The sequence below is a fragment of the Gorilla gorilla genome, chromosome 15 (genome assembly GCF_029281585.2).
Source record: "Gorilla gorilla gorilla isolate KB3781 chromosome 15, NHGRI_mGorGor1-v2.1_pri, whole genome shotgun sequence".
In the NCBI taxonomy this organism is placed as follows: domain Eukaryota; kingdom Metazoa; phylum Chordata; class Mammalia; order Primates; family Hominidae; genus Gorilla; species Gorilla gorilla.
The window spans coordinates 124,855,029-124,881,896 of NC_073239.2; the positions used below are offsets into that span (position 1 = coordinate 124,855,029).

General features: G+C 36.0%; 1 protein-coding gene across 1 annotated transcript; it reads left to right on the forward strand.

Moving 5' to 3' along the window:
- Positions 1 to 36: 36 nt before the first annotated feature.
- Positions 37 to 26,497, forward strand: LOC129524833 (solute carrier family 35 member F5-like). The gene is made up of 10 exons (XM_063698252.1): positions 37 to 354; positions 2,586 to 2,753; positions 5,729 to 5,816; positions 8,749 to 8,813; positions 10,892 to 10,996; positions 14,889 to 15,048; positions 17,239 to 17,329; positions 21,127 to 21,281; positions 22,422 to 22,519; positions 25,077 to 26,497. Exons 2-9 carry the CDS (start codon positions 2,690 to 2,692, stop codon positions 22,495 to 22,497), a joined length of 804 nt encoding a protein of 267 aa, XP_063554322.1. The 5' UTR covers positions 37 to 354; positions 2,586 to 2,689; the 3' UTR covers positions 22,498 to 22,519; positions 25,077 to 26,497.
- Positions 26,498 to 26,868: the final 371 nt, after the last annotated feature.

Below are 26,868 nucleotides of genomic sequence, written 5' to 3' on the forward strand. Positions count from 1 at the left end.
AGTCTTTGGGCCAGAGTCAGCATCTGGCTGACCGTCCGGATATCCTGGTTGGAGTGACCCTGGTGCTCCCTGCCAGGGCCTGGTGCCGCTTGCTGAAGATCATGACCGCCACTCATGGGCCACCGGATGTGGTCCTTGTCCCATTTGTTGGGGCTGCGTCCATCCTTCTCAGAAGATGAGTCCTGTTCCTTGCGCAGGGCACTGAGGGACTGGGCCTGACATCATCTGAGTGGTAGAGGCAACTGGGTGTCAGGAGACATGATGGAGAGGAAAGCATCATCATGGTCATTCTCTGTCTCACTGTCCAGCAGGGACTCCCCTGAGGGGCCCAGGGCTCCTCCTCCATGGTGGGAGGTGAGCTTTTACCAGGTTCCACCACCCCCAAAGTGTGTGGGGTTGCGGGCCCTGGGCTTTCAGGGCAGGTGGCTCCAGGGGGCCGCCCAGGGTCAACACTCCCTGTGCCACCTGGTGGACGCTCATGAGCAACAGCTGCCAACTTGGCAGGTTGTTTTCTTTGGTTGGAGGCCACTGAGTGACTGGCAGGTTGCTGGGCCTCATGTGGCTGCAGGGAGGGGTGAGGAAGGGGATGGAGTACCAGGGGAACACGGGTGCAGAGTGACCTTCCACATTCCTCCACACGAACATGCTGACGCCACGGGAGGCCTCACTGAATGCAGGCCTGGGGGTCGAGTACTTGGTCCGGGCAGGGGGTTCCTGGCGGGGGCTCAGACCTCCTCACCCCCTCCTCAGCCAAGGTGGCTTGGGCCCAGAGAAGGGGAGGTTGGAGAGGAGCAGAAGGCCAGGCCTCAAGTTTTGTTTTTTTTTGTTTGTTTTGTTTTTAGTTTTTGAAATGTAGTTTGACTCTTGTCACCCAGGCTGGAGTGCAGTGGCACGATCTCAGTGGCCTTCATACCTGGCTAATTTTTTGTATTTTTACTGGAGGTGGGGTTTTGCCATGTTGGCCAGGCTGGTCTTGACCTCCCGACCTCAGGTGATCCACTCACCTCAGCCTCCCAAAATGGGATTACAGGCATGAGCCACCGCTCCCAACTTCATTCATTTTTACTTGAAAAACTCCATTAAGCATTTTTTTAAGGTAGACCTAGTGGTCCTGAATGCCCTCAGCTTTGTTTGTCGAGGAAACACGTTATTTCTTTTTTCTTTCTGAAGGACAGCTTTGTCAGACATAGTATTAGTTGCTGGCAGTTTTTTTCTTTCAGCACTTTGAATGTATTATTCGATTCTGTCCTGACCTGCAAAGTTTCTTTAACTTTTGACTATTTGATTACATTGTGACTTGGTGAGTATCTATTTGGTTTGAACCTCTTTAGGAATCTTTAAGCTTCATGGATTTAGATGTGTAAATCTTTCCCATGATTTAGGCAGTTTTCAGCCATTCTTTAAATAAGCTTTCTTCTCCTTTCTCTACTTTCCTTCCCAAACTCCCATAACCTGACAATGGTTTGCCTAATGGTGTCTTGTTGGCTTTCTTTTCTCTGTCTCTTTTTTTTTTCTTTTTCTTTTTTTGAGACAGAGTCATGCTCTGTCACCCAGGCTGGAGTGTAATGTGTGGTCTCGGCTCACATTGCACTCCAACCTCCGCCTCCTGGGTTCAAGCGATTCTCCTGCCTCAGCCTCCCAAGTAGCTGGGACTACAGGCGTGTGCCACCACACCCGGCTAATTTTTGTATTTTTAGTAGAGATGGGGCTTTGTCATGTTGGACAGGCTGGTCTTGAACTCCTGACCTCTTAATTTGCCTGCCTCGGCCTCCCAAAGTGTTGGGATTACAGGCTTGAGCCACCACACCCAGCCTTCTTTTCTCTTTTTTATTCTTTTTTTCTTTGTCCTCTGACTGGATAATTTCAGAAGATCTATATTGAAGTTTACAGATTCTCTCTCCTGTTGAAGTTTACTATTGTGTTATATCACCCAGTCTGGTCTTGAACTCCTGGGCTCAAGAGATCCTCCCACCTTGGCCTCCCAAAGTGCTGAGTTTACAAGCATGAGCCACTGCATCCAGTCAGTCCCAGCACTTTGGGAAGCTGAGGTGGGAGGATCACTTGAGCTTAGGAGTTTGAGACCAGCCTGGGCAACGTACTGAGAACTTGTCTCTATATTTAAAAAAAAAAAAAGTCTTTGGGAGGCCAAAGTGGGTGGATCACCTGAGGTCAGGAGTTCGAGACCAGCCTGGCCAACATGGCAAAACCCCATCTCTACTAAAAATACAAAAATTAGCCAGGTGTGGTGGCACACGCCTGTAGTGGTGGTGCATGCCTGTAGTCCCAGCTACTCAAGAGGCTGAGGCAGGAGAATCACTTGAACTGGGAGATGGAGGTTGCAGTGAGCTGAGATCACACCAGTGCACTCCAGCCTGGGCAACAGAGTGAGACTCCATCTTATAAAAGGAAAAAAGAAGAAAAGAAAAATTCCATATCTGAGTGTTTACTCCTGAGTTTTTGAGATTGTTATTAAGATCGTGCTCTACTGTGATGATTTGGGTTTGTTTGATAATCAGAAAAAAGCATATTCTTTTGGGTGTTCAGCCACACTGCTTTGGTGTCACAACTGCACATTGGTTTCACAGCTGCAGGACAAATTCGAGCATCTTAAAATGATTCAACAGGAGGAGATAAGGAAGCTCGAGGAAGAGAAAAACAACTGGAAGGAGAAATCATAGATTTTTATAAAATGAAAGCTGCCTCTGAAGCACTGCAGACTCAGCTGAGCACTGATACAAAGAAAGACAAACATCGTAAGAAGCAATAGTTTCTCCTACTATTCTGAGAGCCTTATCATTCTACATCCCATCTTCCTGTGAGATTGTCTTTGTAGCATTTAACTCTAATTGCAGTTCTCTTTTTAAAAATTGGCTTGCTTATTGTATATTTTCCCCAACTAAAGCGTGAACTCCTAGCAGGTCGTGGTGGCTCATGCCTGTAATCTCAGCACTGTGGGAGGCTGAGGTGGGTCGACTACCTGAGGTCAGGAGTTCGAGACCTATCTAGATAGGCATGTGAAATTATCTAGGAAATCAAAGGATTGCAGATGGAATCAGAACCACGTTGCCACAGTTTCATTCTGGCTTCAGCCTTGAGTACAGTATGGACTGAATGGAGACTACTAGGCTCTCAGCCATCTGCTGCGTTCTGGTAGTGCTCTACAATCATGTGTCTCTACTACTTCTTTTCAATGTAAATACTAGTGTAAAACTACTCAGCCACAAGCTCTGAGAGAGATCGAGAGATGTCCTTCTCTTAATAGAGATAAGTCATTTGGTGGAATAACTCTTCGAGTCAACCAGTGTAAGTAACAGAGACACCAAAAACCAGCCATTAGTTTAGTTTGCTTGACCCAGCAATCTACCTCTTAGTATATGCTTTGGTGACACTCATGTACTTATGCACCAGGTGGCAGGTGTGTACTAGAATTAAGATATTCATAGTAGCATTGTTTCAGATAGTAAAAAAGTGTTATCCACAAAAAAATGGATGAATTATCAGTGAAAATTACTGAACTTTGGACACACACACATCCTGCCAACCGTCATCAAAAAAAGTATTATTTCTTATTCTCCATCCTAACCTAGATAAGTGGAAGAGAAGAAAGAATTTTTTAAAAAAAGTCCTGATAGCTGGAAAACTTCCTTCACTGTATCCAAAGTTATGAGAACTCTTTGGGTTGTGTCTCCAAACTGAGATTCAGAAAAGCAATCACAATTAATCAATAAATTATCATTTTCATAGGACATTTCTAAATTTCCAAAGTGAATATAGCCTTTTATTTTTCAATCCAGCTAGCTAGCTAGGTCCATCCATATCCATGCACATCATCTGGTTTAATAGATTTCTCATTATGCTGTATTCATCTGTATATATTCTAATGTTGGAGAATTTTCTCAAATTTAAATATGATTTAGATAAACTTAACAGAGTGTCAGCAGTACTTAGATAAAGCAATTTTTTTTTTTTGAGAAATGGTCTCTCTGTCACCTAGGCTGAAGTGCAGTGAGGGAGTTATGCCTCACTGCAGCCTCAACCTCCCAGGCTCAAGTAATCCTCCCACCTCAGCCTCCTGAGTAGCTGGGATTACAGGTGTGCACTACCATGCCTGGCTAATTTTTGTATTTTTTTTTGTAGAAATGGGGTTTCACTGTGTTGCCCAGGCTGGTCTTTCTGGGCTCAAGCAATCCACCCACCTCAGCCTCCCAAAGTACTGGGATTACAGGCATGAGCCACTACATGCAGCCTAGATAAAGCAAATTTTTAAATTGATTTGATACTTGATTTTACTCATTAAAAAAAACCTGAATGCTAATTGTTAACCAACTATTGTTAAATTTTAAGGGCAATTGGGTAGCATGGTCTTTGGTCTGATTATAAATGTTTGTCTTTTTTGGGAGCCTGTGATTTTTTCAATACAAAGCAGCTTTTAAAACATCTTGTGAGAACGGTATTTAGGAGGAGAACAAAAAAGGGAATTCTGAATTGTAATGACAGATGTAAACATGTCTTTCATTAGGGTTCACTTTGGTTTTCTTTTTCTTTAGTGGTTTTTGGCAAATTTGTCATATCAAGAAGCACTTTCAGACACACAAGTTGCTATAGTTAATATTTTATCTTCAACTACCAGTAAGAAATTTGTCTTTAAAAATCTGCATTATAAATCAGTGTATTTCTGGTATATATGTGTGTACATGTACAACATTTTAATCTTGTTATAGCTTCTTACATTAGTTCTAATATACATTAGTCTATTATAACTGCCTTTTAATCTGTATACAGTCAGGTGCTGCATATGATGTTTCAGTCTACAACAGACTGCATATACGATGGTGGTCCCATAAGATTATAATACTGTATTTTTACTGTACCTTTTCTATGTTTAAATATGTTTGGATACACAAATACTTACCATTGTGCTACAGTTGCCTACAGTATTCAATACAGTAGCATGCCATACAAGTTGGTAGCCTACAAGCAATAGACTTATAGCATATAGCCTATCTGTGTAGTAGGCTATACCATTTAGGTTTGTGTGAGTATGCTCTATGATGGTGGCACAAGGCTGACATTGCCTAAAGACACACATTTTCTCTATATTTATCCCTGTTGTTAAGCATGACTGTAGTTTCATGCCTTAGCCTGTGCTATTTATGTTCCTTCAAATACTTTACAATATTTTTTATATAACAACATATTACAGTTTTATAGGCTGGCCTTTTGTATTGTAGTTGCCTTTCCCTTCACACATCCTTTCCAGAGATCTTTTTCTAGACCCTTTGGCTAAAATTTAATTGCTTATTTCAGAACTATAATTTGCCCTATGATAGGTGTTTTATTTTTAAGATTGAATCACCTTTCAAATCTGGAAGACAAAAGTATTTTTAAAGCTATAAAAGTAACTTTAGGGACACAGGCTTGATTATGATGATGTCAGCTTGTTACTCTGAATAAGATTTAAGTTTCCTATTAGTTTAAAATAAATAGGACTGTACTTGATCTGTACTGTTGAAATAAACATGGTTTAGTTTGGAGGCTATTTTATGCATGAACTTTAAACATTTCAGTCTAGTCATTACTTAACTGCAGTCATTTTCTTAGTTAAGAGTGACAAAAATAATTTGAAAGGTAGGTATATAATTTGCTTATTTAAACAATGAAGTTGGTAGTAAAAATGTTGACAGTATTTAAACTCATGTACCATTTTTAAATTCTTTTCTCCTCATAGGACTTTTTACCTTAATCCTTGCTGCAGTATTTCCAAGTAAGAGTGGAGATAGATTTACCCTTTCTAAACTATTAGCTGTAATTTTAAGGTAAGCATATAGTGTGATAGCTAGTTTACTCTGCTTAAAAATACAATATTACAATTTCTGATAGTGGCACCAGGGTAGTTTGTATTGTAAGAGCAAAGAAAGATGTGGATAAAAGAAGGCTTTAAGTGGACATGATGCTACTTAGCCCTGTCACATCCTGCACTAGGTTTCTAAACCTTCCTGGGTAGGGTAACCAGAGGGAAAACCCCAAGGCTGCTTTGGTTCCCATTCATGTGTCTGCAGACTCATCAAGTATTGGACTGACGTTCACACTTAATGTGGCAGCTTAATCCTCATAATCTCCCAAGTTTCTATTTCTTTTTCTTAAGGCAATTTCCCCTCTTTGTTTTGATTTTTATTTCTCCTTTTTCTACTTCTCTTAGAAAGCTAACATTCAGTTTTCTCTAATTGTCTAAGCCTCAGGTGATGTTTCAGTTATTTTCTGTATAATTCATTTGGCAGTTTTGCACTACTGCATAATATGAGTGTTGCTGATAACTATACTTAAATATTTTAATTTAACTTTGTGTATGTTTGTCTTGCCTTCCCTACTGGTTTGTAAACCCTTGAAGGCCATAGCCTTGTTTTATATTTGTGTCATCAAAGACCTAGCATAGGGCTTTGCCCATAGACAGTATTGAAAAAAGATGTGTTGGTTTAATAAAACTTATTTTATGAAACAAAATCAGAGAAGGTAGCAGGATGATTTGATGGAGAGTAGTGTTTCTTGGTTATCAAAGCTGAGATTGAATAAGAGCTCTGCTGTTTGCCCTGGGGCAGTTTCCTTAAACTCTGAAAGGGTTTCCTAGTTGAGAAAATGATATTATCTATTTTACCTTGCAGCCTTGTTTTAAAGTTTAGTGGTAATAGCTATGAAGTGTCTGGTATTGGGCAATCATAGAAGACCGGTAGCTCTTAATATTAAATGTTTTTCTTTTTTAGTTATAAGGGTAAATTAACCACGGTTGCTCCAATGGGCAGCTGGTTGATCCAACTAATTTATCATTTAGACTTTATGGCCACTAGGGATTTATTCTTTTACATGGTTTACTAATGTTTTAAGCCGAGCAAATTTTTGCATTAGGGAAATATGTTTGTATTGGAGAAGTAAATGAGGTTTTATTTAACTTTATTTAAAATATGTGCTAATTTATAACTTTTCTTCGTGGTATCTTAATAAAGACTTGATAAAGAAGGAAATGGATATAAAATATTGAACTTGTAAGTATTTTGACAGAGTACATTACTTCTTCTCATTAAAGTAGGTAGACGAACAGAGGTTGGCAAACTATGTTGGGTCAGCTGCTGGTTTTGTAAATCAGATTGTATTAGAACACAGCCACTCTCATCTATTTGCAAATTGTCTATGGCCATTTTAGCACTACAGAGGCAGAGCTGAATTGCAATACCATGTGGCCCAGAAGCCTAAAATATTTACTATCTGTACCTTTAAAAAAAAGTGTTACTTAGAAATTTTTTGAGTAAGTATATGTTCTTAAGAATTATGTATTAAACATTGTTTAATATTTTGTTTTGAATTGGCGTTTTACTAAGAGATTCAATTTCTGAGGCTATAAAAAGAATTTTACATAGCAACAATCTTGAAGGGAATCTAAGCAAAGAAATCTCATTTCATCAATTGAGAGACAAGAGTGTGGCCTCAAGCCAAACAACTTGGAATCCAATCCCATCTCCATCATTACTAGTTTTGAGATCTTGAACAAGTTCCTTACATTTCTGTGCCAATTTTCTCATCTGTATATTGGGGATAATAATAGGATTTCTCTCATAGGATTATTATGAGGATTAAATGAGTAGAAGTTCTAAAGTGCTTGGAACAATGTCTGATACACAACAGGAGGTGCTCACTATATTTAGCCATTATCATAATCATCATCATTTAAATGGAAACAAAATCCCTGGTTTCTAATATATTGTGGATACTCAATAAATAATAGCTGAATCTGAATATGAACAGTGATTATTACAGAAAATTGTGATGATTTAATTGAAGGGTTTGCATATTTAATGTAAGGACTACACTTGAGTTCTGATGACATCTTTCCGTAAGGGAATACATATTTTCTTTCATCTTCCTCTCCCACTGCCACACTGGTCTTTCTCATCAGGGTGAGAGAATTAGGCTAATTTTTTTTTAATTAGCAATATCTCATCTACTTGAAAACGTGTTACAATTTATAAGATTCATAGAAATAGACAATGTAAAGAGTTCCCTGAGGACAGGAACCACATCTGTATTGTTCACTTCTGTAACCCAGTGCTTTGCCCATATTAGATGCCCAGAAAATAACAATTGAGTTTATGAATGACCTCTGATATCTCTACATCCTTAATTCAGTCTTATTTTTATCCACTAAAATCATGAGATTAGTGAAATTGTTTAAGCACATAAGGATAGTTTTACTGTTAATTTAGATTTTACCAATAAGCAAGAGTAGTACCATTGGTGGATTTATATGGGTTTGATATATTTGTATAATCCAAAAGAAAGATTGGAAAGGGATGACAAGTAGGTTAATTCATTCTTAACTGAAAGACAGTGGATAGCATAGCACATAGAAGCACTGGACTCTGGAGTAAAACTGCCTGTATTTCAGTCTCGGCTATGTGATCTTGGTCAAGTTACCTTACCTCTTTATGTATTAGCTTTCACATGTAAAATGGGAATGGCAGTAATAAGACTTCCTTATAAGGTATAATATTGTACATTTTGTGAGGATTAAATGAGTTAATACAAATATAACACTATATTATATTGATATTGTTAGATATTATTATTGAAATTGCTAAATTATTTGATAGTTTTACCCAAAGTTGAGATTAGTCTTGATCACTTATAAATAATTTTTATCTTTATGATTAGCCTTTTCAGAATTCTTTAGCTCATCATTAATGACTGTTATTCTCATAGCATTGGAGGTGTTGTACTGGTAAACCTGTCAGGGTCTGAAAAATCTGCTGGAAGAGGTACAATAGGTAAGTACTTGACTCTGGATTCTCTCTGTTAGAGTAAACAAGAAAGTTACATGTGCGTGCTCATGTGCACAGATGAACGTACGAAGGGTAGGCCCTAGCAGGGTGTTTTTTTTTTGAACTTTTCCTTTGGAAATAACATAAAAAAATGCGTAAATAGTTTAGTGAATTCTCATAGCCTTCACCCAGATTTTTCAAATGTTAACAACTTACATAAATATTATACAGTTATAAAAATCAGAAATTAACGTTGATTATGATACTGTTATCTGTAAAGCCTTTTCAAATTTTGCCATTTTTTCCACTAATGTTCTTTTTCTGATCCAGGATCATTTATTGCATTTAATTGTCGTGTTTCCTTAGTTTCCTTTAAATGCAGAAGTGTTCCTCAGTCTTCTTGTCTTTTATGACCTTGACACTTTTGTAGGGTACCACCTAGTTGGTTTGTAGAATGTTCCTCAATTTGCATTTGTCTGACATTTTCTTTGGTTAAATTGAGGTTGTGCATTTTTGGTAAGAATATAATGGAAGTGATATTGTTTCCTGATCAGTGCATTCTACCAAAAGGCACATGATATTGATTTGTCCTGTTGCTGGTAATGTTAATTTTAAGGTGGTTAAAATTAACCACCCTACTCCAGTGTAAAGTTACTAATATTTCCCACTGTAAGTAATAAGCATCTTGTGGGGGATACTTTGAGGCTATACAAATTTCCTGTTGCTGTCATATCTTCACCCACGAATATTGTCATTTACTCTTGATTCTTGATTCATAGTTACTGCTATGGTGAACACTTAGATTTTGATCCATTGCTTAGACTTAACAAAAACAAAAGTAATCAGAACCTAGCTGGGCTGAGCATGGTGACTCATGCCTGTTATCCCAGTGCTTTGGGAGGCCAAGGTGGGAGGATCGCTTGAGGCCAGGAGTTCAATACCAGCCTGGGCAGCATAGTGAGACCTCATAATAAAAAATAAACCTAGATTAATTATTTCTCTTTGAATACTTCTTTAGATATTTGAGGTTTATTGAATAGAACAATGCTTTCTGAATTATTCCTAGCTACTACCCAGTGAGCTGTGCTTTGAACCTCCTCACCTCTTTCTCACCCAGAGCAGCTTTGTGTATATAAAACAATGTATGTATTTGGTATGTGCATGTGTATGCAAGATTTTGTTGACAGGCTTTTCCTTAGCTTTAAAAAAAGTTTGAAAATAATTAAAAAAAGTAATAAAACATTCGTCTTTTGAATAATTGATTAAAGTATTGAATATGACCACTTGGCAGAACATTATTTAGCTGTTTAGAAAAGTTTAAATGTTTTTGAGAGTTAATAAAGAGAATCAGTATTTATTATTCATGTACTGTGAGATCTGTATTATGTTAGCTATTTCGGAACATTAAAAAGTATAAATTATGTGTTTGCAGTTTTCAAGGAGTTCTTGATTTGGAACAATATGAGATTTATAAAATGAAGCTACTAGGGATTAAACTAATACCATACTTGACAATAGTAAGTATTGTCTAAAACAGAAGACAGGACAGAAATACAGCCGATTAGAAAGAGGATGCTTTGTGGAAGAAATGGAACTTTAACAGAGCCTTTAAGATGGGAGTGGTAGTGCAATACATATTAAGAATGGTATATGGGGGTAAGGAAGACAATACAAGCAACAGCTTAGTGATGGAAAAAAACATTTGTTAAGTTGGAAAATGCCAGGTGTCAAGATTGTTTATGTAGGGTAAAATAAGAAACATGCATTTCTAAATTAAAAACAAAGTGTTACTTTGGAGTTGTATTATTATAATATGTATAGGTTTTGGTCGGATCATTGAGGTGAATGCTTTTGCATTTATTTGTTAACACATTAAACTCCTTCCTGTACTCCTAGAAGACTTGGATGGGGTAGGCTATACTTTTTCATTATATATCTTTATATCAATATAAAGGTGATTTATATCATTATATATCTTTTCACTTTTGTATATTCTTGCAATATTATCTGACACATTATTGGATTTTAAGCATATATTGAATGAGCTAATGAGTGATTGCTTTAAATCACGTCCATTTTTACAGGTTCCATTTGGTCTCTTGCTGGAGCCATGCTCTATGCTGTCTATATTGTTATGATTAAGAGAAAAGTAGATAGAGAAGACAAGTTAGATATTCCAATGTTCTTTGGTAAGAATATATGTAACTTGGGAGGCTATTTACTCTAAATGATTAACACAGGGTTTTGCTTTTGTTTTTTGGAGGGAATAGGGAAGCCTTTTTTTTTCTTCCGTATGATTCTTTAAAACCATTTAAAGATTATGAAGGCCAGTCCCAATGTTTTCCTTACTTTATCCTGCATAGTTGTGCACCTATGAGGGAGTGCCCGTCTCCTCAGTGTGAGACAGAAAGAAACTCCTAACACTTTTTTCAAATTGATGTCTTCAGACTGCAAGTCAGATATTTATCTCACGGATAGGACAGATTTATGCTCTTATAAGCATGTGAGAGTTTACCTGCTGTATTTTACATTTTGCCATTTTTGAATAGTTAGCAAAGGACTGGGGAGACTGCCCCTGAATTATATGTTAATGCTGTCGCAGTCTATGTACTTATGTACATTAAAAATTGTGGGCCATTTAAATGCTTTTCATTTGCATTTTATCTTTAAGACACAGACACTTTTTATAACATAGATTCATTCTCAAATTACCCAATTATAGTTTCTGGATATGGTTTATAAATTTTCCTTTGCCTGACATCAGTTCAGGAAAGAACTTGCGATATCTGTAGGACTGCAGACGAAGAACACATTGACAAGATAATCTTTCAAAAGATATCTGAATATAAATAGATAAAGAAGCTCCGTGATAAGAATTCAAAGTGCAGCTTACAAGGAGTCAGGAGACCTGGAATCCAGCTGTTGTAACTTTATTTATCTCACAGGCATCTGAAATATGAGGAAATTGGACTAGATGAATGGCCTCTAAACTGTGATTTAGGGAATAGGTAGGCTTCTGGGATGGTTGGAAGGAAATACAGTTGCATGCAGGGGTCTAGTTCTTGGACTCCTTTGCTGCTTCACCTGTGGAACAGCTCTACTTTGTTGAGCATTTTGCATTAGAATTCAATTTATAGTAAAGATTTTTCTTATGGCTGGGCATTGTGGCTCACGCCTGTGATCCCAGCACTTTGAGAGGCTGAGGCAGGAGGACTGCTTAAAGCCAGGGATTCAAGATCAGCCTGGGCAACATAGGGAGACTGCATTTCTATTTAATTTTTTTTTAAAAAGACTATTTTAAAACTATTTTAAAACTAAAAATAGATTAAATACTTGTACCTAAAGACTAACAAAAATAAAATGTTTGAAAAGCCATGAGGCTGAATGATTGCTTAAATTCTTTTTAAATATAGAATTCAAGAAATATAGCATAATAGCCAGGTTTGGTTACATGTGTTTGTAATCCCAGCTGCATGAGAGGCTGAGGCAGGAGAATCACTTGAGTCCAGGAGTTCGAGTCTGCAGTGAGCTATGATTGTGTCTCTGCACTCTAGCCTGGGTAACAGAGTAAGATGCTGTCTCTTAAAAAAGAAAAGATAATTTTAATGATATTTTATTTGAGAGTCATAGAAAATTTTATTTGGAATGGAATAAAATGCTAGTTTTTTTTAGTGTTATAGGTAGGTGGTTGGGTCAGTGGTACTTTTTAAAAATTTATACATTGACAAGTTGCAAGAAAAATTGCTTAATTTACTCATATTAGGGAGAGTGCATATAGACATGTGGCTTGTGTTGGTCCTGTTCATATGTGATGTGATATGTAAAGCAATATTGATCTGCCCTGGGCTTTAGAATAGACAGGATTTGGAGAAGTTAGGATTGGGATGTTGGGGGCTCTTCAGGCAAGGGAGTGTGAGCAGAGGCTTAACAGGGAGCAGTGAGTAGATCTGAATGATTGTGCTGGAACTTCGCTTTGTGGAAGAAGAACAGAAAGGCATGTGGCGCCAGATTCTGGGCAGTCGAGGGAATAGGTGGGGTCATTGGGACTTTTGTCTCTAGGTCAAAGGATGTTAATTTATGTGGGATTTCATAGACTCAGCACTTCAGGGACTAGAAAATAGATTTAGATCTTGGTAATGCCACATTTTGGTGTTTCATTAAAACAACTTTGTAATGTTATTTAAGCATTTTAGGTCATGTGTCCTTGCTGTATATGCGTTCTTTTGTTGTTGTTTTTTTAATCAATAGATGTAAGTTGGTGTATTAGTCTGTTTTCACACTGCTATAAAGAACTACCTGAGACTGGGTAATTTATGAACAAAAGAGGTTTAATTGACTGACAGTTCTGCATGGCTGGGGAGGCCTCAGGAAACTTACAATCATGACGTAAGGTGATGGGGAAGCAAGGCATGTTTTACACACTGGCAAGAGAGAGAGAACTTGAGAAGGGGGAACTGCCAAACACTTTAAAACCATCAAATCTTGTAAGAACTCACTATGATGGGAACAGCATGGGGGAAACCACCCCCATGATCCAGTCACTTCCCACCAGGTCCCTCCCTGACACGTGGGGATTACAAGTCAAGATGAGATTTGGGTGGGGACACAGAGCCAAACCATAATAGTTGGGCTCCCTAAAACAGGATATGAGATGGGGAATTTGTGTGGGTGATTTTTTGTGGGGAGTTCACTGAAGGAAAAACTTGCAGTGAAGGAAGCAAGATAGAGAAGGGGAAAGAACCGTGTGGCGCACAAGTATAACTGAGGTTTGGCCCAATTCATTGCAGGTACTGAGGCGGGGAGCAGAGGGAGAGCAGCTAATATGTCTGGGCCTTGAGTCGTGATGGCTGGCCTCGTAAAGCCTCCATCAGTTAGTCATGAGCTGCAGAAGATGGGGTGGAGTGGAGGGTGGGAACTTGCTGGGAAAGGCAGACTTATTTGCCCCCCTTCACAGAAGTGGGGTGGCTGTGAGTCTTTAGCATCAGACAGAGAGTGGGTGCTCCTGCCCTGTTAAGATTTAACTAGGCATCCTAATGACTGGTTTATTATTTAGGTGACATAGTAAGTATCAATTATATACCTACTGTAATTTAATTTTCTTTTAAGAAAGCTGTATAGTTACATAAATCATATAGTAAATTTGTGACGTAAACTGTATAGGAAGTACAACAAAATTTATTATAGAATTGTAATCTTTTTTCTTTATATTCTTTACTTTTACTTGTATATAGTCATATATAAACTTAATTTCTGTAATAATATTAGCTAACTTTTATTAAGTGCTTACCATGTGCCAGATACTATGCTATATTGTATGTGTTTTGTCTAATCTTCCCAGAAACCTAATTAAATATTATTAAATGTTATTTTATGCTTATAGATTGGAAAACTGAGGCTTAAAGAGGTATAAGGCTTGCACTACTATTGAGTGATATATAGAGCTGGGATTGGACCCAGGCAGTCAGACTGCCGAGTACACACTTAACCACTATGTGGGATGGCTTTCCTTAATAACTAGTCAGTGGTACTTTGCTCATACGTTGAATAGCTCTTTGTGTGTACATACTTTCTCACTAACTAGTTAGAGGTCTGGGAATGCAGGAACCAAGAGTTTTATCTCCTTTGGAACCTTCTTCCATTATTGCTCGCAAAGCACAAGTGTTTTGGACATAAATAATTGAATCAGAGAGCAAACCATCTAATTCCTCAAAATTAATTTAGGCTGAGTACACAAACACATACATACCAGTTATTTCTTTTAAGTTCTAGGGCACTATATTATCAGTAGCTAAGGTTAACAACCCTTCTTGTTGAGTTGTCCTAAGTGGTTTATTCCATAGTAGTTGCTCCCATACAATGTGGATAGTTGAACTGAGTGATCACCAGTTGCTTCAGACAGTTTTTTTTTTTATGGTGTTGAGCTATTCACAGGACTGACTTAAAAACAAACCAACAGAAGTTTTAGCTAAGGAAACCTCCCAGAGTGCTTTTGTGCAAAATCTAATTTTAATTTTAGAGTTAATAAGCTTGGAAAATAGAAATAAATCAATTTTAACTCTTGTCTCTTTTATACATGTTCAGGTTTTGTAGGTTTGTTTAATCTGCTGCTCTTATGGCCAGGTTTCTTTTTACTTCATTATACTGGATTTGAGGACTTCGAGTTTCCCAATAAAGTAGTATTAATGTGCATTATCGTTAATGGCCTTATTGGAACAGTACTCTCAGAGTTCCTGTGGTTGTGGTATGTACTGTTTATTCTCCAATTATTATCAGTTGATTAATTTTTGGATATTTTAAGCGCTTATATTTGTCTGTTTGCTGGTGGCCCTTCCTGTGCACCCCATTCTGCAACACACATACAACTGAATACTTTAACTCCACTAGAGCAGGGACTTTGTTTTTTAACTTCTGTGTGCCCATTCTAGAGTAGTACCTTGTCCACAGAAGGAGCTCAATAAATACTTGTTGAAGGAAAGAATGAATATGAATGGTGTAAATCTGTAAAAATGTTTTAGAAAGTGGAGTATTATGCAAATGAAAGTAGTCATTATCTAATGGATATCCAAGCATATGAGGTATGTATGCCAAGTATGAGTGCATGAGTTCTAGTTGAGAATCCAGGAGATGGTGCTTATTTAAGAGGCTTTGGAATATCTGTTTGCTTGTTCATAGGTGTTTTTGTTTTATTTATTTTCAGGACCTTTCATATGGGTGAGCCAGATATGTAAACCTTAAACTGTGATTGATTTGAGATGTTAACATACTTTGATATGCTGTATATCCAATATACTGATATGCGATAATAAACTTAAAATAGTTTGAAGACAGTATCATGTATGGAGTTTGAGAGACCTTTCAAATAACAGAGCTTCATACTTAGTCCTATTTTTATTTAATAGAAATTTGAAATGAATAGAATGAATAAAACATAAGTGAATAAAATGAATTTTATTACATACCCATTGAAACTGTTAACTAGTTTTCCCTTGCAAAAGACTGCAACAGAAATAGACTTTTTTGTGGAGTCTTCCTTAATGCTCTGCCTATAGTGCTGTGTCTCCCTGCCCAGTTAAGAAATACCTATTTTCTTGGTATCCCCCATATCACTCTCTTTTGTGTAATACTTAAAGATTTACTTTGTATTGTAGTAATTTATGTTCTTATCTAAACTCCTTTGCTGATCTAAAATTCTTTAAAATCATAATCCATTTGCTCATTAATTTTTTCATCTTTAGTTATGTACATTTTAGATACTCGATTTTTTTAACCTTAACTATTAACAGATGACAAAAGGCTTTAGCCTTTAGCTAAATTGGATCCACCTTAACAGCTGGATTAAGTCAAACAGGCTTTATAATTCTACCTCCCAGGTTTTTTATTATAGTACTCTGCATGATAAACATCCAAGAACATATGCTGTATTTGACCCCGAATGCTCTTTTCACAGAGCAGCTAAGTAGTGGGAACCACAAGTACTTGTTTCCTTTACCTCATCAATAAGGACTCGTTGTTCAGCCTCTGTTCATTACTTCTAGTGACACTTTATTGAGAGATAGCCCCTTTTATTGCAGGACAGCATTATTAATTCTGACATATACTGAGCTAGATTTTACTTGCCTATAACTTCCATGGATCTGTAGTCCTAACGATATACATTATGGTTTTATCTTGGCTTATAATTCATTTTCTCCTTATATGCCCAAATTATCAGTCTTTATAAATGGCTCATCTGTCTCCATTGGGTGTAATATTTTCTTTCAATTCAACAAAATTGTATGCAGATAGATATTTCAAAATTTCATACCCACATTGATAATTCAAGGTGAAAATAAAGAGCTTACTTAGCTTTTGGTTAGGACAATTGTTAGAAAAATGGAAAACAACAAGAAAATATTTTTTAAGAATATTCAAGTCTTTCTTTTTTTATGCCAAGCCAAATCAAAAGAGTAACACATGATTTTAGTGTTCATGAAGGTGAGATATTTTTGCTTGGTGACAGAATCACATGTTGGCTTATCACGTCCTTAAGGTCTATGTGTGAAGTATTGTCCTGCAGTGTTAATAATGCTGTTTTCTTTGTTATCTACAAATCATCACAAAACTGTAATAACTGTTCAACAGTTTTTTAAAAAAATTAATGAAATATAAGCTATACACCCAAAGTTGAATAATATCTGCAAACAGATCTTGAAAATAGCATAAAATATTTTGAGCTTTTTACACTTATATATTTGTATTTTTAATATTTGAAGAAAAACTTTGAGAATCATCTTAATAACTTTATTATATTTTATGTTTCAATCCATCCTAGCCTCTTATCTTTGCTCCTGATCTCACAGGCCTATATTATAGGATAGAAAGTCTTTGTTCAGTGTTTTTCTTTGGTTGTTTAATTTTTTAAATATAGAAATGTATATTTTCTTTTTTTCAGGGGCTGCTTTCTTACCTCATCATTGATAGGCACACTTGCACTAAGCCTTACAATACCTCTGTCCATAATAGCTGACATGTGTGTGCAAAAGGTAAGGAAGCTATTTATTATTCATAGATATTTTAGGTGTGTTATTAAAACAAACCTAATGAAAGTTGAGATGTGATTAAATTATAAGGATACAAACATAAATAATACTTGATGCTTTCTCTCCCAAGGTGCTTTACTACATAGAAATATAGAAAGTACCGAAGAAATAGATAATTTCCATTTTTAGCTTTTCCGTTTTTTCCCTAAATTTCTAAGTTAAGGGCATCATCTTCATATGTAGTTCTCCAGTTTTTGAGCTGATTCTGTTCCAGATGTTCTTTGGTAAGTCACATTTTATCATACAAGCATTTTAGTTTCTGCGATAAACCCTGTCACAGGCTCCTTCACACTGTGCTGAATGAGCAGCACAGGAATCATGCTGTTTGCAGTAAAAGTTAGCCATCTCTCTCTGGACTCAGCAGAGTGGGTATCCCATCCCGTTTCTCTGAAGGCCTAGTATGGATGTGGGGATTCTCGTGATAAATATTGGCAATGCTAACACCACAGAAAAGAGAATCTGGGATGTTGCTGCCAGCAGCCTAGAAGGGAAGAGTTTATTCAGTGCTCCTGAGTGTAGCAGGAAGAACAGAGGTATGCTGTTGCCCAGCACTGAAAGATGGAGCATAGCCATTTATCACACAGTTCAGTATATGTAGGCATTTAACTTTTAACTGCAACTACTAAGTCACAGAAGTGTATGTGTGTGTGTGTGTGTGTGTGTGTGTGTGTATGTGTGTTTTAGTCTAATATAATTTGAAGAGGGAAATACTTCAAGGCCCAAAGGCTTATAATGTGTACAAGCAATAACCAAAATTTTAAACCTATTTTTCTCTAGGTCTTAGCCAGGCACAGTGGCTCACGCCTGTAATCCCAGCACTTCGGAGGCCGAGGCAGGCAGATCACTTGAGGTTAGGAGTTCGAGACCAGCCTGGCCAGCATGGTGAAACCCCGTCTCTACTAACAACACAAAAATTAGCTGGGTGTGATGGCAGGCACCTGTAATCCCAGCCACTTGGGAGGCTGAGGCAGGAGAATCACTTGAACCCGGGAGGCGGAGATTGCAGTGAGCCAAGATCATGCCACTGGGCTCCAGCCTGGGCAACAGAACAAGACTCCATCTCAAAAAAATAAAAGATAAAAGCAAAATATGCTTAGTGCTGTATATCCTCTTTATTTATAAAATAATTCTTTACTGATATTTAGCTTTGTTTTATGGTCAGTAAATTCTTATTTGTCATGGTTAAAGAACTGAGATTCTTTCCTTAATTGAGAATTAATTATCTTACATAACTTGCATTTTCAAAGAATGTGGATATTCTATATAACACTAACATTGCACATTATTACACATCATTCTTTTATAGATTTAAGTAATATCTAGGCCCTTCTTCATCTTCAGGTCATAATCCTGAATATGAACCAAACTGGTTGTGAAACTGGGAAGGTGCTACTTGTTAGAGGATTTTGGTAGACTACTGTGTAAATCATCTTTATTGTACTGATATTTTAAAAACAAAAGCTTTCGTAGATTGAAAAAAATTGCAGCTTAATGTTCAGGAATTTTTAAGAAAATAGTCACAGGGGACCTAATTGTATTAAATGATTAGTCATTTCATAATTATCATTACAAACAATAATGGTTATAATTTGTTTAATAAAGTATTTTAGGGTAAAGACAAAACGGGGAAATGTATGCACATGCAATTAATTATAAAAACATAACCAAACTTTAACTGATTGCCCAGTTCTGGATATGAAGACAATCAAGAAAAGATTTGGTGTTCTTGATTGTCTTCATATCTAGAACTGGGCAGTCAGTTAAAGGAGCAGGCTGTGTGTTGGTGTCAGGATTGAGGTTAGGGAGATTCCATCTGGAAAAAGCAGCAGTGTGTGTCCAGAACTGTAACACAAACATGATAAGAGAAATCTACTTTTCTAGGGTTTTTAGGTTTAATTAGCTAACTGTATTTATATATAGCTTCTGAAATGTTAGCATTTATTAACATTGTGCTTGAAACAAATTGGTTATTTAAATCTATTTATAATCATTTTATATAACAGAAAGCATCCTTGATCATATTCTATTTGATATTCAGATATATTTAGGAATTAGAAAAAAAATTTTTGTTTACATAGGTAATTTTCTTTGTTGTAATAAATGGCTTCATTTCTTTTGTCTTAGCTTGTTGGAAATCAAATTAGAAGTTTTTTATTATGAGACAACATATAAACAGCTACATTGTGGAAAGTGAACTTGCCTTCTAAAGTCTTCTAGGGCTTTATCTATCTTTATTAAGTTTGCTTTGATACAGTTATGAAATAAGGTTTTTAGTTGAATATTCATGAAATAATTCTATCAACTATATCTACATTTTTAATCGCATTATTTATAACTTCTTAATACCTTTTCTGATCTTGGATAATTTAAATGCAGCATGGTTTTTCCTGATTATTAGTCATTCTGGCAAATATTCCAGGAATATGTTAAAATATATTGGTAATTTCATAACTAAATGAAGGCTTTTCAGTTTAATGACTATTCTTTCCGGGGTATTCTTAGGCTGACTCAGTCATTGTATATGAATACCATAGAAATAGGGCATGCATGTTAAAAATTGTCAGTTATTATTCTTGTGTTATGCATTGTGAGTTCCCTCATAAAAGACATTATGCTCACAAAACTCGTTTACTCTGACTAATGGTGCTATGAAATGGAATAGTATATGTTTTCCACCAGAGGGAGTCTTACCTATGATTCCATGCCCTTTTTTTTTTTTTCTAATTCTCAAAGAGGGCAAACACAGTTTTCCTTCCCTATTTTATAGATAGAAGTTACTATTTTCATCATTATTTTTAAAGCAAACCTCCTGTGTGTTACACTTAAGTCTCAGTGGTTGATCAGTGTAGGCTTCTTTGACAATCGTTTCTGATCTTTAGCTGAGTCTAGATGGTAAAAGTGAACTAGTGAAAGGGAAGAATGAGTTTTGTTTTGGATGGCATCTCATTATTTTTTATTTTCTTTTTATTTATATATTTGTTTTTCTTATTTTTTTTTCTTTTTGATTTTAATACCTCCACCCTACTTACAGATATTTTTTATTTTCTTGACAACCCTGATAAATGATGGATTGGAGGATCAGACTTGTTGACATCACTGATGAGGCTTGTCTTGTTGCTTGTCTTCTCTGGCTAACATTCCTTAGTAAAAATATTTCTATTTTTTTTTCTTTATTTTATTTGGTCATTATTTCATTTTGAGCTTTTTTCATTTATTACTAGATAAGCGAGTTTTGAGTGTCAAATTTGCACTTAATTTGTTTTTGGTACTGTCATAAGGACTGTAGCATACACAGCATACTACAACTGTAACTTTTTATGAAAATATACATTTTTTGAAGATGACTTCAGAAACTGAGGGAGAGAGACCCACTTGAGACTAGGCAGCAAACAGTGAAGAAGAAATGAGCAACATGGTGTGCAGGAGCAAAGTTTCATACTGTATATCTCTACTCTAAGTGTACAATGCCTATAAATGGAAAGTATGCTTTCTTGGCTTTCCTTTAGCCTATTTTCCAAGCAAGAACTATTGTTGTTCGTAATTTAGGTACATGGAATAGTAAGTTGAAGTCTTGAATTCTTATTTAATAACAATACACTTAATACATTGTCAGTGTTTAGTTTTGTCTTCCCATTGTTCTTATTCCTGCTAGTTTTCACAAATAGAAAACTTACACTGAAGGGGAAAATTGCCTTAATGATAATTGTGGGTGTGTTTTTTCCTCTATCTTTTATTTTTAGGTGCAGTTTTCTTGGTTATTTTTTGCAGGAGCTATCCCTGTATTTTTTTCATTTTTTATTGTAACTCTCCTATGCCATTATAATAATTGGGATCCTGTGATGGTGGGAATCAGAAGAATATTTGCTTTTATATGCAGAAAACATCGAATTCAGAGGTACGTTTAGTCCCAATACACATTTTTAAAAATAGTGTTTGCTAGATAACTGAGAATTGCATCATGCTGGCCTAGCTTTTAGAGATTTTGTGAGGAATTATTGAAAGATGATAACTTATATGTTACGGCAGATGAAAATAATTTGTTTAGATCTTTTGGGTATTAAGATTCTTTCTCTTTCTTTCTTTCTTTCTTTCTCTCTCTTTTTCTTTCCTTTTCTTTCCCTCTTTCTTTCTTCTCTTTCTTCTTTTTTTCTCTTTCTTGACAGAGTCTTGCTCTGTAGCCCAGCCTGGAGTGCAATGGCACGATCTCGGCTCACTGCAACCTCTGCCTCCTGGGTTCAAGTGATTCTCCTGCCTCAGCCTCCTGAGTAGCTGGGATTACAGGCGTGCACCACCATGCCCAGCTAATTTTTGTATTTTTAATAGAGGCAGGTTTCACCGTGTTGGCCAGGCTGGCCTTGAATTCCCGACCACAAGTGATTTGCCTGCCTAGTAACTACATTTTTTTAAAAAAAATATGATTCACAGGTAATACCAAAAGGTTTACTGTTTTGCCGTAACAAACTTAAATATAGAAAACTTTTATTGGTTTGAACATAATTCATGATAGAATAGTATTGCCTCAGTTTTTCTTTCCAATTTCTTTCTTTTTAAGAATGAAAGCTTTTTACATTTTGCTATAAAAAGAACTTGGTTCCAGTGACTCTGGAGCTCAAGACCAGCCTGGGCAACATATCAAGACCCTGTCTCTAAGAAAATTAAAAAAAAAATTACCCAGACACGATGGCATATACCTGTAGTCCCAAGCTACTTGGGAGGCTGAGGTAGGAGGATCACTTGAGCCCAGGAATTCAAAGCTGCAGTGAACTATAATAGCACCACTACACTTTAGCCTGGGTGACAAAGTGATACCCTGTCTCTTATTTAAAAAACAAAAAGTGAGACCCTATCTCTTATTTAAAAAACAAAAACAAAAAACGCTAACTTGGGACAAGCTCTTGGGAAATTTTATCCTAGTGTTGGTTCTGCCACTGACTTGCATCCTGTCCACATAGCTTCAGCCAATGGAATAAATAAGGTTTGAGGTTCCTTTTCAGCTCTAAAGCTTTCCTTAATTATTGCTTTTTTTTTTCTTAAGAGTTCCAGAAGACAGCGAACAGTGTGAGAGTCTCATCTCTATGCACAGTGTTTCTCAGGAGGATGGAGCTAGTTAGCTGTTTGTTGTCTGTAGCCCAGGTTTGTATGTGAGCTGGGTTTAGTATTGAATAAGGTTCTTATCTGTGTCATATTCAAAGGGTTGATTTTCTATAATTAGTTGTTTGAGAGGCAATACAGCCTTAGAGGCTAAAGGGGCTAAAGCCTGGACTCCAGTTCCGTCTTCTCCACATACTAGCTGTGTGGCCCTATGCAAGGTTCTTAATCTCTTGATGCTCCGGCTCTCTTATTTGTGAAATGGGATTACAGTAGAACCTCCCTTATGAGGGTGTTAAAATAGTAAATACTTGGTAAATATAAAGTATGTATAATAGTGCCTGACTCAAATGATCAGAAAGTTTTAACTCATTTTTATTCATGCTAAGGGTCATTTTATTTAATAATACGCTTTAGAAAAATATTTTTTCTCTGATGGTAAAAGAAAAATGTAATATCCTGGGGTACAATATACTGGTTGGAAAATACTAGTCTTTATGTGTGTGTTTTACATAACTGGCACAGTGTTTATCCTCATTCTCTGACATTGCTTTGTCATTTAACAATGTTTCTGGAATATTTTTCCATTTTTTACATTTTAAGAAATAGTGTCTTTTATATGTCTTCGATGATAGAGTACATGACATTTAATATTTTGCTGAATGAAAGCTTAGATTAAATGTAACATACAGATTTTGCAGGTACAAAAGTGATTATTTAGAATGAAAGATCACAATAAACTACTAGAATTTTTCTAGTTTTTCTAAGACATCTTTAGGCAATTTATATTGAAATGTTTCTTGATTGCTACTGAGTTTTCCCTCCCTATCTAGAACATTGTACAACTCCTGTCAGTTGTTAACACTTATATTAGGCTTGAAGATTAAGTTTCGTTATCCTCATGGTAAACTTGCTTCTAACCTACAGCTAATGGTCCTGGTTTTCTGTTTTTCTTTAGTGTGCTGTTTTTAAATCTAGTTTATACCTGCACATGGTTTGAGCTCTAGTTCTCCAAGACTTTTTGTACAAGGCAGTTACCCCTGCCCTTCCCTGCCCTGCTCATCCTGCTTTAATTTTCTTCCCACTCTGAGGAAATTAAACTCTTAGCTGATTCTTTTGGTATTTTCCTTCTTGTCTCCCTAAGTATCACGCTTATGACTTGTGTTTCATGAGTTCTCGGTTTTAGGCATCTTCAGCTGACTTTCCCACTAAGATCAATGAGGACAGATTATTTTCAAGTTTACTCCTCCTCTGCTCCCACCTCATATGCCTCCTGTCTCCATATCAGTTCGGCCTCCTCATCATCCCTGTATAGTTATTGCATAATTTTGGATAGATCTGAAGTCAGTGTTTATATTGTTGTCACTAAAAAATTGTTACTTATAACTGAGCTATGTAGGATTCGTCCTGGTATTTCCCTTATCCAGAGATTCTCTGTTACTACCCTTTTTGGAGAGTAAACCTTAAAGTCTTCTCCTGGGATAGAGAAAAGGCACTTGGCCAACTGTGAAAAGTAAGAGAGGGCATCTGAGTGTCTGTCTGCTTTTTCTATAGACATTATACCAGTCTTCTTGTTTTTAGTTGTTTCTTCACCCCTCCTTACAGAGATATCTGGTCCTGTTTTTCCATTGCTAACCAAGAGTTGGCTGTTATTTTCTCATCTCTCTACTTTTCTTTTTGTCCATGTGGTTTATTCCTTTTAAGAAAAAAATTCCAGGCTGGGCATAGTAACTCATGCCTGTAATCCTAGCATTTTGGGAGGCCAAGGAGGGAGGATCACTTGAGCTCAGGAGTTTGAGACTAGCCTGGGCAACATAGTGAGACCTTATTTCTGTTAAAAAATATATTTTTTTAACCCTTTGTTTCCTTTTTAGTGAGGTTTTGGAGAACAAGTGGAACTAAATATATGTTTATGTGCCATCTTTAAATTTAAAAAAACGTAAACACAATTACAGTAAGTCCTCACTTAACATCATCAGTAGGTTCTTATAAACTGTGACTTTATGCAAAATTACAGCAAAACTTTTTTTTTTTGCATCAACATTATAACATAACAACACTGAACGAAAAAATGTTATTCGGGGACCTAAAGTCAGTTTCCTAGAACCTATGACATTAAGTGAGGACTTTGTATTCTTGAAAGCTTTTTAATGCTGTAATTTATGCATTATTTTTCTTGGGTATGCTGTGCATTGTTCTCATACTCACACTTAAACCTACCCATATCCAGCAAGGTTTCAGTATTTTTAGAAGTGAGAGCTATGTAAAGAAGAGAGTCAAGACTAGAGAGGATGGATTGCAATAGAGTAGAATAGACTGGGCAGGTGTCTTTGTCTTTGCAGGAGTAATGGTGGAATATACCAGGGGTACAACTAACTGCTAATACACAGTCTTTAGTGTTGATGTCAGCTTTTGACATTGCTATAGAAGTCACATTCATAAGTTCTTAGTACTCCAAATTTGAGTATCCAGTTATTAAGTGTGTATACAGTGAAAATAGGTATTTCAATTTTAAGATAATGTGCTTTTTAAAATGTAAACTATAGAAAACTAAAACTGTGAAATTATAATCTAATCACATTTCTGTGGTTTCTGTTTTTAGCTTGATAATGGAACTATACAGCGAAGAGACAATCTCTGGCAAGTTTTTGTAGAAAAAATGTTTCAGTGCCTAGTCTGAAAAATAACAGTTTCAGTTCTTTGAAACTCTAAAATATATTTTTCTCATACCTGTTTTCTTCATTTTCATAATGAAGCACTTTGCTATGTAGCTGTGTACATATCACTACAGTTATAGGAAGTTTCAGTCTACAGTCCATCCAAAGGACCAACCTGTCTTACACATCTCAAGGAATTCAGCTGTTGAAATCATTTGAACTAATCAAGGAATAAATCCTAATGTTCTGGGACTTTATTTTCACATGTTAAATGCTGGAATATATTATGAAAATGTTTTCAAGAAATCACTTAAGTGTTCATAGACCAGTATTTCTGACAGGTAAAATGCTAAAATAAGCTACCTGTAATAAGTGTGGATTATATTTTTGGGTTTTGTAGCATATTGCAAATTAACTACACAAAAAATGTTTAATTTATGCAACAAGCATGTTTGTGCAAATTTCATGGGACTTTAAAAAGAATAAGTATTTGAGAAAATATCTGGTTCACTTACACTACATTTACTGTATTATTCTTTTATAGCATTAGGTGCCTTGTATTTTAAATCTGTGACAAACCGTGGCAAATTTTTAAAGGGGAAGTATTATTATAAAATGAAGAAATATGTATTTCTAAAGGCTATATTGCTGTAAACTTAGTTGATAAAGCTCTGTTTAATTTAGAGTTTTGAAGAAATAGTCTCCCTTCAATTAAGAAATTTTCATAATGGAATGATTTAAATTGAAGTGACAAAGAGTATTATTAAAATACAATGTTTATACGTGTATTTGTGTATTGTAGATGTATCAAGTGATTTCTAATTTTTTTCACATATGAATGTGCCAGATTACTCTAGAACTAGATGTCTCTTCTTTAAATAATTTTAGTTTTCCTGAATAAATTTGTAATGGTTAAAGTACCAAGTAAGTAAGGCGAGAAGGGATTCTGTTTTTAAAATCACATCAGAACTTTTCCTCTACTAAGATTATAAATTAAATGTAAAATACTCCTAATTGCAATTCTTAAACTTAGGCCTTACATGTACTTATTATGCAACTGCTCCTGGACTCTATTCACCATAGATATCAGTAAACGTATGTCCCAGGATTCACAGGCTTTTGATTAATCAATATTCTTTTCAAGTTTTCTGTGTGAAGAGTTTAGTTCTCTTCAAAATTTCTTAACTAATCTGATTTTTAAGAATTCTCTTTGCAGTGTTTAGCTTCCTATTCACATTCTTAAAATTGCTTTGGTGTTACCATGAGTCTAAAATGAAGTTTAGCCTTCCTTTTGTTTCATTCTGAGAACTTCTATATTATATTACCTTTAAAAATTGTTTATGATATTAAATTTAAAATACAAACAGCTCTCTCTCTCTTTTTTTTTTTAATCATCCAGCCCAAAGTGGCAAAAACAGCTCTTTTCTCATTTGGCACCACCAATAATGCAAGTTAAAAATAATGTTGAGTTTATTATACTTTTGACCTGTTTAGCTCAACAGGGTGAAGGCATGTAAAGAATGTGGACTTCTGAGTAATTTTCTTTTAAAAAGAACATAATGAAGTAACATTTTAATTACTCAAGGACTACTTTTGGTTGAAGTTTATAATCTAGATACCTCTACTTTTTGTTTTTGCTGTTCGACAGTTCACAAAGACCTTCAGCAATTTACAGGGTAAAATCGTTGAAGTAGTGGAGGTGAAACTGAAATTTAAAATTATTCTGTAAATACTATA

Bases quoted from the DNA above. Each gene is read 5' to 3' on its own strand.
- LOC129524833 (XM_063698252.1), top strand. From the start codon at position 2,690: ATGAAAGCTGCCTCTGAAGCACTGCAGACTCAGCTGAGCACTGATACA. The intron at 15,049-17,238 runs GTATGTACTGTT...TCTTTTTTTCAG, and splicing joins TCAGAGTTCCTGTGGTTGTG to GGGCTGCTTTCTTACCTCAT. The intron at 21,282-22,421 runs GTACGTTTAGTC...TTTTTTCTTAAG, and splicing joins AGAAAACATCGAATTCAGAG to AGTTCCAGAAGACAGCGAAC.